Genomic DNA, 15,464 nt, shown 5'->3' on the forward strand with positions numbered 1-15,464 from the left:
CAGCTGGGGTCCAGCGCAGGCCCACCCGCCGTGCTGGGGCTGGCGGCCCCATACCCCAGCCGGACCACGCCGCCGGGGTCGCAGCGGCCCACGCTCGGCCTGTGCAGCGCCGTGGCCCCCTCCCTCCGAGCCGCGCCCCGCACCGGATCTGGATCTGGCAGGAGCGGGCGGCGGTGGCGGAGAGCAGGGAGGGGCAGTGGAAAGAAGGGAGGGGCGGAGCGGGGGAGCCTGGCGGCGGGGAGCGAGCGCGCCTGGGGAACTCCTGGAGCGGCGGGTGAGGCTTCCAAGCGTGCCCGATGGGGTCCAGGACCTCGGCCACCACGCCGGTTACTTCCGCCTGCCACACACGCACGACGCTAGGTGAGCGAGGCCTCATTACCTCTTTGCTCTGAGAGATTAGTAGAATCCCGCGCTCTTAGGTTCTAAAGCTTCGATCTTTTGGTGGGCTTTTTTTCCATGTATGAAATTTAAATCTCCAACTTCATTAGTAATGGCAGTCCAATGCGCTCTTGGCTACCAATGCTTCAATCTTTGGTTGGGAATTCCGCATTGATTTCTGTGGAATTAAATGTGCCAAGATTTGTAACGGTTCTTCAGAGGAAAACAGTTTCGCCATCTAAAATACTAGCTGACTAGCTGTGGAAAGATACGACCTTGCCCATTTCCATGTCCTAGCTTTACTTGTAGTTGATGTAAAGAATAAGCCTTATATGAGTTATATCTATGAGAAAACTTCGCAATTCAAACAATTGAGCGTTTGTGTGCTTGTGGTTGGTGCTGCAGGATGTTCTACTTCTTCTTTGAATCGAGAGGAAAGAAGGAGGACCAAGTGTTGATCTGGCTCAAGGGAGGGCTTGGTTGCAGTAGTGAGTTGGCCGTCTTCTACGAGAACGGGCCCTTCACTATTGCAAAATAACATGTCGCTTGCTTGGAACAAGTTTGGTTGGAACAAGTTTGGTTGGAACACGGTAAATAATGATATCGTACCCATGTTATGATCCCTGTTAGGTCAGGGGAAATCAGTCTAATCACATAACACCCAAAGTCTGAAACTGAGGTGTTCGAGACAAAAAAAAAGTCTGAAACTGAATGCTACAATTTTTTGATGGAACTAAATTTGATGAAGATGTTAAGACCTAGCCATTTCGTCCTCTTCCTCGGTTTCTGATATGACTTGATTTCTGCAGATCTCCAATATCATATTTGTTGATCAACCCACTAGAAGTGGCTTTAGCTACAACTTTGATAATCGTGATACTCGTGATGATGAGACTGGTGTTAGCAATGACTTATATGACTTTCTCCATGTGCTACTTATGTATCAAATCCATGGAATGTGTGATTAAACCATATGAGTTTGTTCAGTTCATTTTTTAAGAGTACTTGAGGATAGAAACACTGCTCTTAATCGTTTCAGAAAATAATGAACACACTCAAGATTTTTTTAACCTTTTTTACTAATAATAAACCTTAACCCACTAGAGTTCCAAACTTGACCTCTTTGACCGGGCCATGGGCCTTCACACGGTGTCTAAATGTGCTGCTGTAAACTTGACCTCTTTGATCGGGCCATGTGCCTTCACACGGTGTCTAAATGTGCTGCTGTAGCAAGGATTTGGCCACACCACAGCCCATGCCTGGCTAAACGTGTTCTGATTGATTTTTTTAGCCCAGCCCATGCCGGCTAAACGTGTTCGAATTGATTTTTTAACCCATCTATCCATAGCTACCATCTGTGTCCCAACATGGTTCACAGATTGCATCCTTTGGGTCTCATTTGGTTTTTTTATATGATTCTACATAACTAAGTATAAATTGACAATATTACTAATTGCACTGGCTTCACGACAACATGATAAAAAAATATGATGCGCTACAAAACACGATAAAAAATATCACGTGCTAAGCAACATCGTTTTACGTAGCAATGCACGAGCATCTTGAAAGTGTTGAACCGTGGTGATCCTGCAAAAGTGTTCAACCGTGGAACTCAACCACCGGAGACACAGCAGGACATCCCAACCATGGGATTCCATATCGGACGGCTGCGAAGAGATCGCCTCGCGAAATAGCTCGTCAGCCGTCACGCGACGCGCCACCGCGGAAGCTAGCACGACGCGGCGACCCCCCGCCGCCGGCGAGCCGTGCTCTGGCCCCCGTCATCCCATGACGCGATGCCCTCGCTCCCCTCCCCCGCCTCACCGCCGGGCGTCGCCGCCGTCCTCCGCCTCCTCGAGTCCCGCGATCTCCCCGCCGCCGCACGCCTCGCCGCGGCCTCCGCCTCCTCCTCCCCGCTCCCGCTCGCCGCGGTTTTCCTCCACCGCCCGCTGCCCCCGCGGGTCGGCTACTGCCTCCACGCCCGCGCCGCGCGCTCGGGCCTCCTTACGGACCGCTACCTCGCGAACGCGCTGCTCGCCTTCTACGTCCGCCTCCCAGGCCACCTGCCGCACGCGCTCAGGGCGTTCGACGACCTGCCGCGCCGCGACGTCGTCGCGCACTCCTCCGTCCTCGCCGCGTTCCTCCGCGCGGGCCTCCCGCGACGCGCGCTTCTCCACCTCAGGACCATGGCCGCCGGCGGCTGCGGCGCCGACGAGGACGTCGCCCCCAGCGCGCACGCGCTCTCCGCCGCCGCCAAGGCGTGCGCCGTGCTGCGCGACCTCCGCGCGGGCGCCTTCGTGCACGGGACAATCGTCGTGCGTGGGTTCGGCGACGACGGGGTCGTGCTGAGCGCGCTCGTGGACATGTACGGCCACGCGGGCGCGCCGGCCGACGCGCGGAAGGCGTTCGAGGAAATGCACGCCCCGGATGGGATATGCTACACGTCGCTGATATCGGCGTTCGTGCGGAACGACTGTTTCGAGGAGGCCCTGCGGTGGTTCCGCACCATGGTCGCGACAAAGGGGGTCTGGCCGGATGGCTGCACGTTCGGTTCCATGATGACGGCGCTGGGGAACTTGAAGAGGGCAAGGCAGGGCAGGGAGGCGCATGCGCAGGTCATTACACATGGCCTGTGTGGGAACGTGATCGTGGAGAGCAGCACCCTTGACATGTACGCCAAGTGTGGGATGATGGTAGATGCACGCAAGGTGTTCGATAGGATGAAGGTCAGGAATCCAGTTTCATGGTGCGCTCTGCTCGGGGGATATTGCCAAAGCGGGGAGCATGAGAAGGTTCTCTCATTGTTTCGGCAGATGGATATGGAGGATGATGACTGGTATAGCTTGGGGACTCTTCTGCGGTCTTGTGCTGGCCTGTCTGCAGTGAAGCTAGGAAAAGAAATCCATTGCCGTTTTATGAGGATGAGAGGCTGCAGAGACGTCATTGTGGAGTCCGCACTCGTCGACCTGTATGCGAAATGTGGTGCGGTAGAATACGCGCACAGGGTTTTTAAAAGGAGCAGTGTCCGCAACATGATTACTTGGAATGCCATGATTTGTGGTTTTGCTCAGAATGGCCATGGCGAGCAGGCTATCAGTCTGTTCAATAAGATGGTCAGAGAAGGGGTCAGGCCAGACTACATCAGTTTCATTGGTGTTCTTTTTGCCTGTAGTCATACTGGTATGGTTGAGGAAGGAAGGAACTACTTCAACTCGATGACCAAGGACTACGGCATTGCCCCTGGTATTGAACATTACAATTGCATGGTTGACCTCCTCAGTAGGGTAGAGCTTCTGGAAGAGGCTGAAGATCTGGTAAACAAGTCACCATTTAGGGATGACTCGTCACTGTGGGCAGCAATCCTTGGTGCCTGCGCCACACATACTAACCCAGATGTAGCAGTAAGGGTTGCAAAGAAAATGATGGAATTGGAGCCCCGATACCACTTGAGCTATGTTCTTCTTGAAAATGTATACAGAACCATTGGGCGATGGGAAGATGCTGTGGAGGTAAGGGAGCTGATGAAATCAAGAAAGGTGAAGAAAGAACCTGGAACAAGCTGGATTGATGCAAACAGAAGCAAACTGTACATGTGTAAGGCTAAGGAGGGAGCTTCACAACTTGTAGCCTCTGGGGACATGAGTGCAGATGAGGAAGTACAGTTCATATGATTGATTTGGCTTTGGTGGTCATTCGGATATGAAATAATGCTTATAAGTCATTTCTGAATTGTCCGGAAGAATTATAGGAGGTCTTGTTTTGAAAAGGCTGTACTTTTATGAATTGCTGCTGCAAATTGACACCAGCTGGACTCTTGCAAAACTGAGTCCATGAATTGATAAAAATCATGATCGGCCTGCTCTGCAAATATAATCGTATCTGCTTTACACTTACATCATAGATTATTGTCGGTGCAACCACAGAGGCTCTTAGTGTTTGCAGACTAGGGTTGGTTGGCCTTGGCCACTTTGGAGACAAAAGGGATCTGTCAAGCAAGCTGTCCACAGCTGTAGGCTTCCTTTTGTAAGGACGAGTACATGTAACTGTACCCGGTTTAGTAATAAGTAATCCAAATTTTCATGATTTCACCTGATCTTTGCTTCCAGCTGATAGCATAACTAGTTTCAGTCAAAAGTGTTCCTTCAGGATTCAAGATGAGGTACTCCTGTTATGTTACTCCAATTGCCAAGACCTTCTAGGATAGAATCTCAAACAGTCTCTCGTGTGTGTTTTTTATGTACAGTTTTATTTGTGCTAAAGATTTGAGTTAATTTTGCACCTCCCTGTCTACAAGTGACTGGATAAATAAATATATAAATCGGCAATTTTATCCTTTCGTAACTGTGCGATGAAGTAACTAGAGGAGTATCATGCATCCTTCGAGAATTTGCCCTTTGTTGAACAATCAATGCAATGATTGTGTTGTTCGATCTTGCAAACTTGTGATAGGATTCAAGCTACTCAGTGACAAGACTCCTTTATTTTACGAGTGCCTTTGATGTCGCTGCAGCCTCACATAGCTGAAATTTTGAATATTCTTATTTGTAACAGGCAGTACAATTTAGATTTTTTCAGAACAATTAGGAGATTGCTCACAATACGATATGTTGATGGCTTGCTTGTTTTCTGACATCTTCTCATCATTATTAGTGGTATTTATAAATTCAGATGGTTTGTGTGTGTGTGTGGTGGATTTTCCATCCCTGTGAGTGCTTTCTGAAATGTGGATCATCAAAGTAGATGCTGATCATTGACATTATCTAATGTCTTTATCTACAGGTCCTCTTGTATGACTCACTCTGATGAGCTTAACCGGGTGACATACAGTGGCAATGACTGATGAGTCTCTTATACTCCATTTATACAGCAGAAGAAGATGCTGCTCTTTCTATGCCAGAACACAAAATTCTGTGCGGTGGTCAACCTTGATGTAGCATAATACTGCACTTCCTTGTTCTGTTTTTTTAGCATGCTCACTTCCATTCACCCGTTTCCAATTTGAGGAGCTTGTTTTATGTGTTCCGTTCTACAAGATGCCATGGGCAACATTTCAGCTGTTGCACTTGATGAGCAGCTGTCAAATTGAAGAATGCTCTGCCCCAATACCTAGCCCCTCCATCCGTAAACTTGGAACAGAGAAAGCTCCTTCTCCAGCGAGTTTTGTGCTGCGGCCATGCGGATCTGGTCTGGTGCTGTTTGGAGTTTGGTTCTGATGCACCGACACCGTCAGGGGGAGAGGTAAGCAGTTTCATCCAACTCCTAAACCTCCTGAAATTTCATCTTTGCTGATAAACTCTTATAACACGTCGACAAGTGTCCGCATGAAGCGTGTGCGGTGATCCCAATCTCCATGATGGGAATCATGTGCACGAATCAGTAAAGTGGGGGAAAACGCATTTTAATCTGGGCCCTTTTGCGCAGATCAAATTCCTTGCTGAGCTAAGCACCAAATATAATACTGCACTTAACCTCCGCTTTCATCTACCATAATACGGAAAGCAGCAGCTGATCTGATCTCCTCTCCCAGGTACGGTACTCGGCCCTTCTTAATCTGTTGTGTCCCGGACGATTGCTGGTACTGTCGTACCGTGATTTCGCTATTGGTGAATGATCAGGCTTCCGTACGTGGTTACTGCTGCAGACATGGACGGGCCACCTCCCATGGCAGCCATGGGTTTGGGTTCAGTTCTGTTGAACTGGCTGCATCTGCTGCTGGGGAGACCGGCACAGCTCCTGCCTCGTCGGTTGCAGGATGGTCCGAACTCTGGAGCGAAGACCATGCTGCTAGAGACTCATAGCCTGGTGCCGGATCTAGCGTGGCTGGCTCCTGTGACTTTTGCGTCGAGGACCTGTAGCATGCTTGAGTGTGTTGTACGCTTGCGGTTGCAGATGAAAGAGAGAGGGAGGAGGGAGAAGGGGACCAGACCAGGCCGGCCAATATGCCTGCACCCAAGCGCAAGCAAGAACGGGATTAGGTTGGATGGATGAAGCAAGCCATGTGACAGTTCAGTGAAAAAATAAAAGGTGCGCGTCTAGAACCTTTATCTCTGGGCCCTTGCAGCATTCTTTTCCTGCTAAGTGGCCGGAATTGCTAGCTTGACAAGGGTCTTTCCACCTTGCCGACAGGTTTCAGTCTTCAGTATCACCGAGGTTTTTTCAGCAATCAGCACTAGTGTGCGTTCGCGCGTGCTGAAAACCTGAGTTCCAGGAGATCAAGAATGAGGCTTCTGCAGTTAAAAGGATTTACGTCCTCGTTGGTGACGGTAGCAGGTACGAACTGAACTGAACATATATTATTAAGTTTTTTTTTTATGAAGTTAATAGATTGTTACTCGTCGTACTATTTTTGAGCCCATCAGCTCAAGAAACTGGATGCAAGTGCAACTGGACAGTGGGTGTCACTGTGTGAGCATAGCACAAGGCTACGTTTCAACAGCTTACTTGGAACAGTAGTATAAAACAAGATGCTCATCTCCAGCTCTAAAGCCTCACGGCTCTGCCAGGCCAAAGAAAACTAACACATGGGGCCTCCTTTCTCTCTCTCATCATGGAAACAACCACGGTCTGTGCTGCACATTTTTCTGCACGGATCCACCAATGAGACGCGTGCACTTTTTACACCAAAGTTGCATTGCCCCCAAAGCACATCTCGCTGGGTGAGCTTTGCTCAAAGCATGCCGAGCCATCTTGGATTTAGCCATTCCCCCGTGGCAGTTGGCCTGTTGCTACCTTGCTATAAAGGGAAGCCAGTTCGCTGCAGGACGGCTGTACCGTATGGTACTGTGGAGTGAGGGAGGAACTGTGAGCCACGGAGGGCCTTATACAAGCAGCCGTGGTCATGGCGAGATCACTGGCTGGCTTGCTCGAGAACACCCCGCTCTAGTTTCGCAAGGTTTGGCAACCGGGCGCGAGGAGAGATGGGTCTCGCCGGCGGCATTGTCCGAAGGGTCTTCTCCAAGAGCCCGTGCTCGTCGGCCGGCAGCGGACGTGCCCACAGTGTGCGTGCCTTATCTCTCTTTATCCCTTTCGTTTGCCGCGATGTTAAGAGTTTAAGACATCAGATGTGTGTTCTTGCTGCTTCAGTGTTTCTGTGTGCCACTTTGTTCCGAGTACTAGAGTAGCCCTTATCTGTAGTTGAGTGCAAAAAAAAAAGAGAGTGAAGAACTGAATATCACTCTTGTCTCTTGATGCATAATTAGTAGTTGTCCAGGAGGCTAACTTACTTTTTGCGTTGCATCTGTACTTGCCATATCGCCTCTGGAAATGGTACGGTTTTGGGATGGGCGTATGGTATCTGAAAAATGGAGCTTGATGTGTCGCTTAACTGACGGTGTGCGTGACGGACATGGTTGCAGGAGAAGGGCGCTGCAGATCACCGGAGAAGATGGAGCTCTCTCCGACTGTACCTATGCGGCGACGAGATGAATGCAGCCCCAGAAGATGACGACGACGAGACTCTCTCCGTCAAGAGCTTCGAGACCTGCGTGATGCCGCAGGAGGCGCACGTCCCAGTGGCTCAACCAAGCGACGTGCACAATGCCGATGACAACACTGGGGAGCCTGAAGATCAGAGGGTCCCCGGCGAGCATAGCCACATTGTTGCGCCAACAGAGCCGGCCGAGAAGGAAGGAGCGGCAACGCTGATCCAGTCTGCATTCAGAGGATTCATGGTGCCATCCTAGTCTCAGTGTTCAACTAATCCCATTTGGCAGAAAAGAAGAAGAACCATTGTTCACGCAGATACATTTGTTTCTGAACCGCAGGCGAGGAGGGAGCTGCAGGAGCTGAGGAAACGCAAAGAAATGGACGGCGGCGCCGACGAGCCCAGGAGCCCCACTTCGGTGTCTGTTGCGACGTCGGTGGTAGTCCAGGTAGGCGAGTCGGTGAGCAACCTCCGGCTAAGCGGCGAGGACAGCGCGTCGGTGCAGCAGCGGGGGAGCCAGAAGTCGCGGCCGCCGCCGCTGCCAGCGTTCAGAGTGAAGGTAACGATACGTTTCACGCTGCGCAAGTAGACTGAAATGCAGAGTTGAATGGCATTTGCATCTCCCCATCGCCATTGTTGATGATGGATATTGCACCTGGTCTCAGGAGGAGTGGGACGACAGCACGGTGAGCTCCAACGTGTCGAGGATGAGGATCCAGAGCCGGATCGAGGCGACGACGCGGCGCGAGAGAGCCCTCGCCTACGCGTTCTCGCAGCAGGTAGGCACTACTGCGCATTGCTTCAAACCATTGTGCCAAGAGCCCGAGACTCGTGAGTCGTGACAGTGGGTGAGCTGATTTTGGAGTCCAATTCCATTGATGCCAGCTTCGGAGCTGCGGCGGCACGAAGAAGCGGTCGGCGCGGCCGGAGCAGGCGGAGTTCAACGTGGGGTGGAGCTGGCTGGAGCGGTGGATGGCGACGCGGCAGGCGGAGCCGGCGGCGGACGACTGCATGAGCCGGAACGCGGACACGGGCTCCGCCGTGGCCGGGCGGCGGGTGGTGATCGTCAGGCGGCGGAGCGACGTCGCCGTCGAGGAGAAGGAGAGCTGCGGGTCCAACGACATGTCCGTCGTCAGCTTCGACGGCTCCAGCCTCGGCGGCCGGAGCGGGCTCAGCTGCCACAAGCCGGGCAGGAGCCGGCTCAAGGGCGCCCGGAGCCTGCCGCGCCGCAAGGTGGCGTCGTCGGACCACCGCCTCCAGGCAAGATCACACAAGGTAATTTCGCCCCCATTTCACTGCCGTAATTTTGACGCCGACCGACCTTGAACGATGCGGCGTGCTGACGCAACGATTTGCCGGCGACCTCTCTGTTGTTGACAATGCAAAGGTGAGCAAGAAAGGGCACAAGGAGCAGGCGCCGCCGCACAAGGACCAAGCCGAGGCCGACGGCTACGACGCCGCTTGCCAGCCGCCGACGGATTACTGAGGCGGACACCGGAGCTCTGCGACCATCTGCTGTGCATACACTACGATTTGGATTTGCAACCTCAAGTAGCTGACGATTTGTTTGGGTTTGCAACAGTCTGAAAGACTGCCACATGTAAAGTTCTTCGCTAAATGTTGCATCAGATGTCGCTGTCTCTAACTTTGCTCCTCCCAAACAAAATCTGCCGTGCAATGCCCTTGCTGCTTCACCGACATGACGCCGCCGCAGCCGACGAGTAAACGGCCCGGCGAAGGCTACACGGTAGGACAAAGGAGGAGCAACGAGAAACCATACAAACACACGGGGGTGATACTGTGAATCTGTTTCCATTCCATATCAACTGCATCCGATCTACACCGCACCAACGTCGCCGGAGAAGAAGCACCGGCGGCCAAACCCAGCGCCGCCACCGTTCCACACCAATCCAATCCGGCGCAGCTATATCTCCTGACTACTGCACTGGTATATTTCTAGCTCCGTCACAATGGTTGCTACCTATACCAACCACGGTCAGGGGGTGGAGAGCCCCGTGTGGTTGCTGGACGCCTGCGAGGCCACGTCCTCCTTGGCGATGGCGACATAGTTCACCGGAGCAACCGGCCTGCTCGCATCCCTCCGCCCATCCCGGCTTGCGGTCCTGCCACCGCTCTGGAGGGCCGACAGCCTCCGGACCGGCGTGCCATTAACTGCACCACCACCACTGTTTGCCCGGGCGCCAGCAACCTTCCTTGAGGACTGGGGCCGCGCTGGGCTCGGCTTCGAACCAAACAGCTTCTCCTGTTCCGCGGCTAGCTGATCATTTATCTTTTTCTGGTCCTGAAAGGTTATGAGGGGGTGCAGAATATGGATTAGATAGTTGTTCAGGAACCATTCATACAAGCAACCAAGTACACAGTAAGAAATAAATAAATACCCTCATTCTTCGCTTCTCGTCTTCCTTGTCCTGCCTCAGAATTTTGTATTCGTCCAGCATTGCAAGGAGAGGAACGCCGTCATAGGTGAACGGCATGCCGTGCTCTTGTTCCCAAGCCTGGGTCTTCGCAACCAGCGTGTCAACAATAGCTAGCATAATGAAAACATCAAAGGTATTAATGAAAAGTTAGCTCAGGTTATGAAGGACATTGTATTACAAAATTCCAATGTCATGTAAGCGAGTATAACAGCAAGAGTAAAGAAGAGTTTACTCGCCTCTGTAACATGGTCTGATTTGCACACAAAGAATTATGTTCATGGTCGGAGCGTACCTGGAATTTTATTGACCAAAACACGAGCCTTTTCTGCACGTTTCAGATTCAGATGTGCACCCCTAGTTGCACTGTACCTGTTATCATCCTGCCATTAAAAAAGCATCAATGTCAGAATATTGTGATAGAACATGGAGAGAAGCTGGTGGAAATCACTACCTACAATGAAATAATTTGCTTGTCCTAAGCGTCATATATTTAAGGACGCAGCTATATAACAACAAAAAATCAGTTTCTAAGTATGGCAACATGTACAGGAGCCAAAACGCAGCTTGGTGTATCTTCCATGAGACAATTCACTAGACTGAATAAGCGGTATAAGTAGCAGAAAGAATTTAAATACCCGGCTATAGTCTTCAAGCCAGCTCTCTTCTTCACAAGCTGACATCCACCTATCAACCCTCTCCAATATGTCCTTTCTGCTTAACGCCTCTTCATTTGCTTGAAGTATCTGGTTCTCCATATTGGCCAGTAGTTCCGAAGGTTCAAAACTACTAGACTCGATAATAGACATTATTCTATCTCTGGCAGCACTAGTATCTATTGCAATATGAGCCCGGGCATATATATCTTCAAGTTCAGTCTGCTTCTTGAATGCGATATCCTTCATCCTACTAGCTTTCAGCTGATCGAGCCTTTCAACTTCAAGTTCAGCCTTGAAAGTGCAAAAATAATCAGTAGCAGGCAAACAACAGCACGCTATTTATAATGTCCAAGGAACACTGAAACGAAACCACTCTCTAACCTGCTCAATTACATCAAGAGCCAGAGCTCCTGGAACTGTCACTTCATCCAATGTTGAGGACATATTGCATGTGATGTGATGAAAAGGTTGGCGTTCCTCCACCCGGGCATCCATTAAGTTCCAAAGATCAGATAGCTGGGATGCTAGGGCTTGAATCTGAAAAAGCGTATCAATAACCGGGAATAGTATCCACAAAGTAAGCAATATATCAGAGACTGGAAAAGAATGGATAATCAAGATCAAGAACCCCATTGCAAATTTACCTTTGCAAACCTCTTTGATTTTTCTTCTTGAAGTCCAATCACCATTTTAGACAGCTTGGATAAAGTTTCATCACTGATGCTCTTGGATTGAACACCAACAGAGTCATCAAGGCTAGGATGAACTTCAGTAACTGTGCCCACGAAATTCATGCCGAGTACAGAACAGAGATCGTGCACTGAACTCACAGATTCGAGAATCTTGTGGAGCCTATTACTCTGCAATGCAGAAAAATATTTAGAAATAATATTCGAGTGCACTGATTTTTATTTGTCTAAAAAGATACTAGTAAGATGATCATCAGCTGTATCAGTATACTATCACATTCAGTATACTATTGACATTATGCCAGTGTTTAGAATACACCACCATGGTGGAATTGGACATGTCAAGTTGTTCTCTTTTTTATGCGGAGACATGTCAAGTTATTCAATTTGGCATATGAAGATAATTAGTTCAGCAGATAAAATTTGCAAAGTTGTGTTATGCCAAAAGTTATCATCCCTCTATCATGGTTGGGGTTTGAGGGTTGCAGCATAGGCGCTTTAACTAAAAACAGCAATTGCAGGATTGCACAAAGCAAAGCAAACTATGAAATTAGTAACAACCTTTTCCTTTTGTAGGGCTTGTAGTTCAAAAAGAAATTCATTTAATTTCTTTACTGAAAGATCATCCTCATTGACATGGGGCGTTTCCAAGAGTTCACCAGACTGTAAATTCCCAGTGATTTCACCACGTAGTGTCTGAATCTGAAGTTGTACGTCAGCAAACTCTTTTACCCTACTATCTCTTTTCCTGCAGAGTAGTTCCAAGGATGGTGATATAGCTGCTAGTTGCTCCTTGATTGTACCAGTTGTCTTGTCAGGCTGTAAATTAGGAGCAAAGAGCCATGGGCCCTATATTAATAAAACAATTTTTAATTGAAGATGAAGATAAAATCTACCAAAATATAAAACCAGCAATCTGTCAACCGACTATATAATTCTAAACTGGGGAATCTGGTAAAACAGGGATCAGTATAAATGAAAAGGAATATCTTTTAAGCAACCCAGTAATCTATTTCAGTTACACATTGTAGTCTATCATGCAACAATTTCATTTATAAGTTCTAACTTCTAAGGGCAATGTATTCTGTTTTCAAAGAAAAAGGTCACTGCAATCATATATTTTTCCCAGATACTTACAATGCCAGAAACAGACAGCTCTCCTAATGCAGAAAGGAGTCTGGTCAGCTCGGATTTGGAGTTGGCAAGCTGTTGAAGGAGACGTGCTCTGGAGCTAGAAGCATGATCGACCTTTCTCCTATAAACATCTAAGCACTCTTGCTCTAGCTGAAGTAACATCTTGTCGCGATCTTCATCGCTTTCACCAACCTCATCCCAAATAGCCTGAAATAACACATATCAGTCACTTGTCCAATGCTATGCTACCCAATCCTGTAGAAACAGAATCTAAATTCTTAGCTGATGTAGATTATGAGTTTGAATGGTTTCATGCTGCCACTGCTTTAAGCCTCAGCAAGCATAAATAAAAGGATAATTGCATTTAATGTTTGACTGTTTGAGCATTGAACTATTCCAAAAATAACAAAGCACCTGAAGTTGCTGAAGCAAAGACCCACATGTTGTTTCACCCAACAATGGATCATTGTGACCTGCCACTCCCATTTTAGCTCAATAATCTGCATGGCAATGACAGCGATTATGTATGTTAAAATTATTCAGCATAAATTTAAAGTATGTATATGACTCATGAAATGTGTATAAATCTGAAAGCAGCAGAACCCAATCAAATCCATCTACCAATTAAGTTACGAAAATTCATGGAAGACAATATGCTGCAATTTTTAAACCACTTCACCAAAAGAATCGTTAATTCATTATGGTTGCTGAAGAAACACTCGTAGTTTTTCTTAATACAGTAAGCACTACTAAAACTTGACTTCATTGATCCTATAAACTAAAAAAGGCACTCATACTATTTTAGAAATTCAGAATTCAACCTGAATCACTTAGGCGGCAATATCACACACAAAACAAAACAGAAAACATAAATTAGCAATAATATACCATGGCTATGACACACCAAAAATTCAACAATTAGTCTTGCGTACACCTTTATAAACAGTCAGGAAATGCTAAAAAAAACTAAATACATCGGCTGCCTTCCTCAGCAAAAAATTTCCTGAATAAATGCACAAACAGATGTCAACACCTAATAACATTCACTGTGCCCTCTTGACCTTATGGGGACACTGCCTGCTAAGTAATAATAGACTAATGGTACAGAAACAGTGCTGAATATATTCCCATAAGGACCCAAACTCCAACCTAACCAACAGAAAAGAACAAAAATGTACAGAGAACGCATCTTATCTTCTACGGAATCATCATTTAAGAGCCTGGTAGGATACTAGCGACATTCACCGACCTACCCTCAAAAGGCAAAAGAAAGGAAACGAAAAGATTGCCTCGCGTGACTACAAGCATATATTCCAATAACTTACCTACGCATGACCTGATAATGTTGAGGCATCCAGACATTGCCACATCAAGCTACAAGATTCACGATAAAAAAAAAACAAAAATGGCGTTTGGGGCATAACAATTTTGAAGCCAACAGAAGATTCACGGAACCAAAATGCCCAAACACGAAAGATCCAATCGAACCATCGGAGTCTGAAATTTGGAAAACCGCCAATCAGACTCGCGACAGACCGACCAAAAATCCAAGACACAACACAACCGCCGCGCTCGGGAACAGACCGAGAAACACGCCAGCAGCCCCAAAACCCGCGCAAACCCCACGGGAATCCGTCGCAGAACCAGGCAAGAAACACGCAAGAACCCCGAAACGAAGAGGAAGGCGTCTTCCTGCCCCCGCTCCCCCAAGAAACACCCCATTTCGCGACGAGATCGCGGAGCCGGAGCACGCACGAAGAACCGGGGTAGCGCCGCTACTAGACAGGCCAGGCGCATGGGGAGGAGGTAATGGCGGTGGGGGTGCTCACCTTGCTGGCCGCCGCTGCCACTGGGGCTTAGGGTTCTCGCCGCCGCCGACTCTTCCTCCTGTTCGGGCACGAGACCTCGTGAGGGGAGGGGATTCGCCGGAGACTCGGGGGCGGCGCTCTGTCTTGTTGTCTGCTTGTGCTGCGAGTGCCTGCGCGGAGCGGTGGTGACGGCCGCCGAGAAAGAGAAGGGGATGGATGGAGTGGAGCGGAGTCAGAGGAAGGTTGACGGGGAGCGCCGAAAAAGGCGGTGTGTGATGTGAAGAAATGGATGGGGTCCGGAAACTGGGACCAGTAATAACAGCCCAGCTAATGACACACCGGGCTGGGCTGGCCATAGGAGTATAAGACCGTTTGTTTCGGGCTGGGTTGGGCTGCCCACGCCAAGATAGTAGGGCTGGCTACTTTCGTGAGCACTAAACGCATAGTACTCAGAGCGGACCGCTCCGCTCCAATTTTTACAGTTCCGCTTAAGATTCATCTTTGCAAACACCTCCAGCTCCAACTATACCAACTTTAGGAAAAAAATGTATCTGGGGGATAACTCCAAGATTTTTCTAGAGCTCCTTAAAGGGTATTCCTTAAAAACTAGTGTCATACCTTCTCTTGGAGTTTGGTGGAAATTACCCACCAATGCCGCTATTTACACGTACCGCTTTGAGGGAAAAAAACCAACACCTCCCTCATGATCTCCTGTTCCACCGCCGCCCCCTCCCTCGCGAGCTCTTGTTCCGCCGCCGCCCCGCCCCCTCCCTCACGATCTCCTGTTCCGCCGCCGCCGCCATCTCCCCTTCCTCCGATCGTTCCACCCGCCGGCATGCACCCCCCTGCCCGACGCTGATGAAGAATTGGAGCACGCCCTGGCCGGCGGGTGTGCGTCCAGCCACTGGGCGCCGAAGCTCCTCCAGAGCATGTCAAGG

At 49.2% G+C, this 15,464-nt stretch overlaps 3 protein-coding genes across 3 annotated transcripts; 2 read left to right on the top strand and 1 right to left on the bottom strand.

Annotated features, from left to right (window-relative positions):
- Positions 1 to 2,012: 2,012 nt before the first annotated feature.
- On the top strand, positions 2,013 to 4,656 carry LOC117852564 (pentatricopeptide repeat-containing protein At1g03540). The gene has a single exon (XM_034734692.2). It carries the CDS (start codon positions 2,175 to 2,177, stop codon positions 4,047 to 4,049), a length of 1,875 nt encoding a protein of 624 aa, XP_034590583.1. The 5' UTR covers positions 2,013 to 2,174; the 3' UTR covers positions 4,050 to 4,656.
- Positions 4,657 to 7,035: 2,379 nt separating this feature from the next.
- LOC117852567 (protein IQ-DOMAIN 33) lies at positions 7,036 to 9,446 on the top strand. Its single transcript, XM_034734694.2, has 6 exons — positions 7,036 to 7,376; positions 7,734 to 8,048; positions 8,142 to 8,360; positions 8,467 to 8,580; positions 8,687 to 9,076; positions 9,189 to 9,446. The coding sequence occupies exons 1-6, from the start codon at positions 7,296 to 7,298 to the stop codon at positions 9,285 to 9,287; spliced, it is 1,218 nt and encodes a 405-aa protein (XP_034590585.1). The 5' UTR covers positions 7,036 to 7,295; the 3' UTR covers positions 9,288 to 9,446.
- A 151-nt stretch (positions 9,447 to 9,597) lies between these two features.
- Positions 9,598 to 14,803, bottom strand: LOC117852566 (65-kDa microtubule-associated protein 1). The gene is made up of 10 exons (XM_034734693.2): positions 14,548 to 14,803; positions 13,133 to 13,218; positions 12,722 to 12,925; positions 12,146 to 12,403; positions 11,540 to 11,755; positions 11,277 to 11,432; positions 10,875 to 11,186; positions 10,532 to 10,619; positions 10,201 to 10,349; positions 9,598 to 10,103 (listed from the first exon to the last, which is right to left on the bottom strand). Exons 2-10 carry the CDS (start codon positions 13,202 to 13,204, stop codon positions 9,798 to 9,800), a joined length of 1,761 nt encoding a protein of 586 aa, XP_034590584.1. The 5' UTR covers positions 13,205 to 13,218; positions 14,548 to 14,803; the 3' UTR covers positions 9,598 to 9,797.
- Positions 14,804 to 15,464: the final 661 nt, after the last annotated feature.

This window comes from Setaria viridis, chromosome 4 (assembly GCF_005286985.2).
Source record: "Setaria viridis chromosome 4, Setaria_viridis_v4.0, whole genome shotgun sequence".
NCBI classification, from domain to species: domain Eukaryota; kingdom Viridiplantae; phylum Streptophyta; class Magnoliopsida; order Poales; family Poaceae; genus Setaria; species Setaria viridis.

Excerpts from the sequence above, each read along its gene's own strand:
- LOC117852566 (XM_034734693.2), bottom strand. The coding sequence starts at position 13,204 with ATGGGAGTGGCAGGTCACAATGATCCATTGTTGGGTGAAACAACATGT. Across the intron at positions 11,433-11,539 it reads AATCAAAGAGGTTTGCAAAG|ATTCAAGCCCTAGCATCCCA; the intron begins GTAAATTTGCAA and ends ACGCTTTTTCAG. Across the intron at positions 10,104-10,200 it reads ACGAGAAGCGAAGAATGAGG|GACCAGAAAAAGATAAATGA; the intron begins GTATTTATTTAT and ends ATAACCTTTCAG.
- LOC117852567 (XM_034734694.2), top strand. The coding sequence starts at position 7,296 with ATGGGTCTCGCCGGCGGCATTGTCCGAAGGGTCTTCTCCAAGAGCCCG. Across the intron at positions 8,361-8,466 it reads TGCCAGCGTTCAGAGTGAAG|GAGGAGTGGGACGACAGCAC; the intron begins GTAACGATACGT and ends ACCTGGTCTCAG. Across the intron at positions 9,077-9,188 it reads TCCAGGCAAGATCACACAAG|GTGAGCAAGAAAGGGCACAA; the intron begins GTAATTTCGCCC and ends GACAATGCAAAG.
- LOC117852564 (XM_034734692.2), top strand. The coding sequence starts at position 2,175 with ATGCCCTCGCTCCCCTCCCCCGCCTCACCGCCGGGCGTCGCCGCCGTC.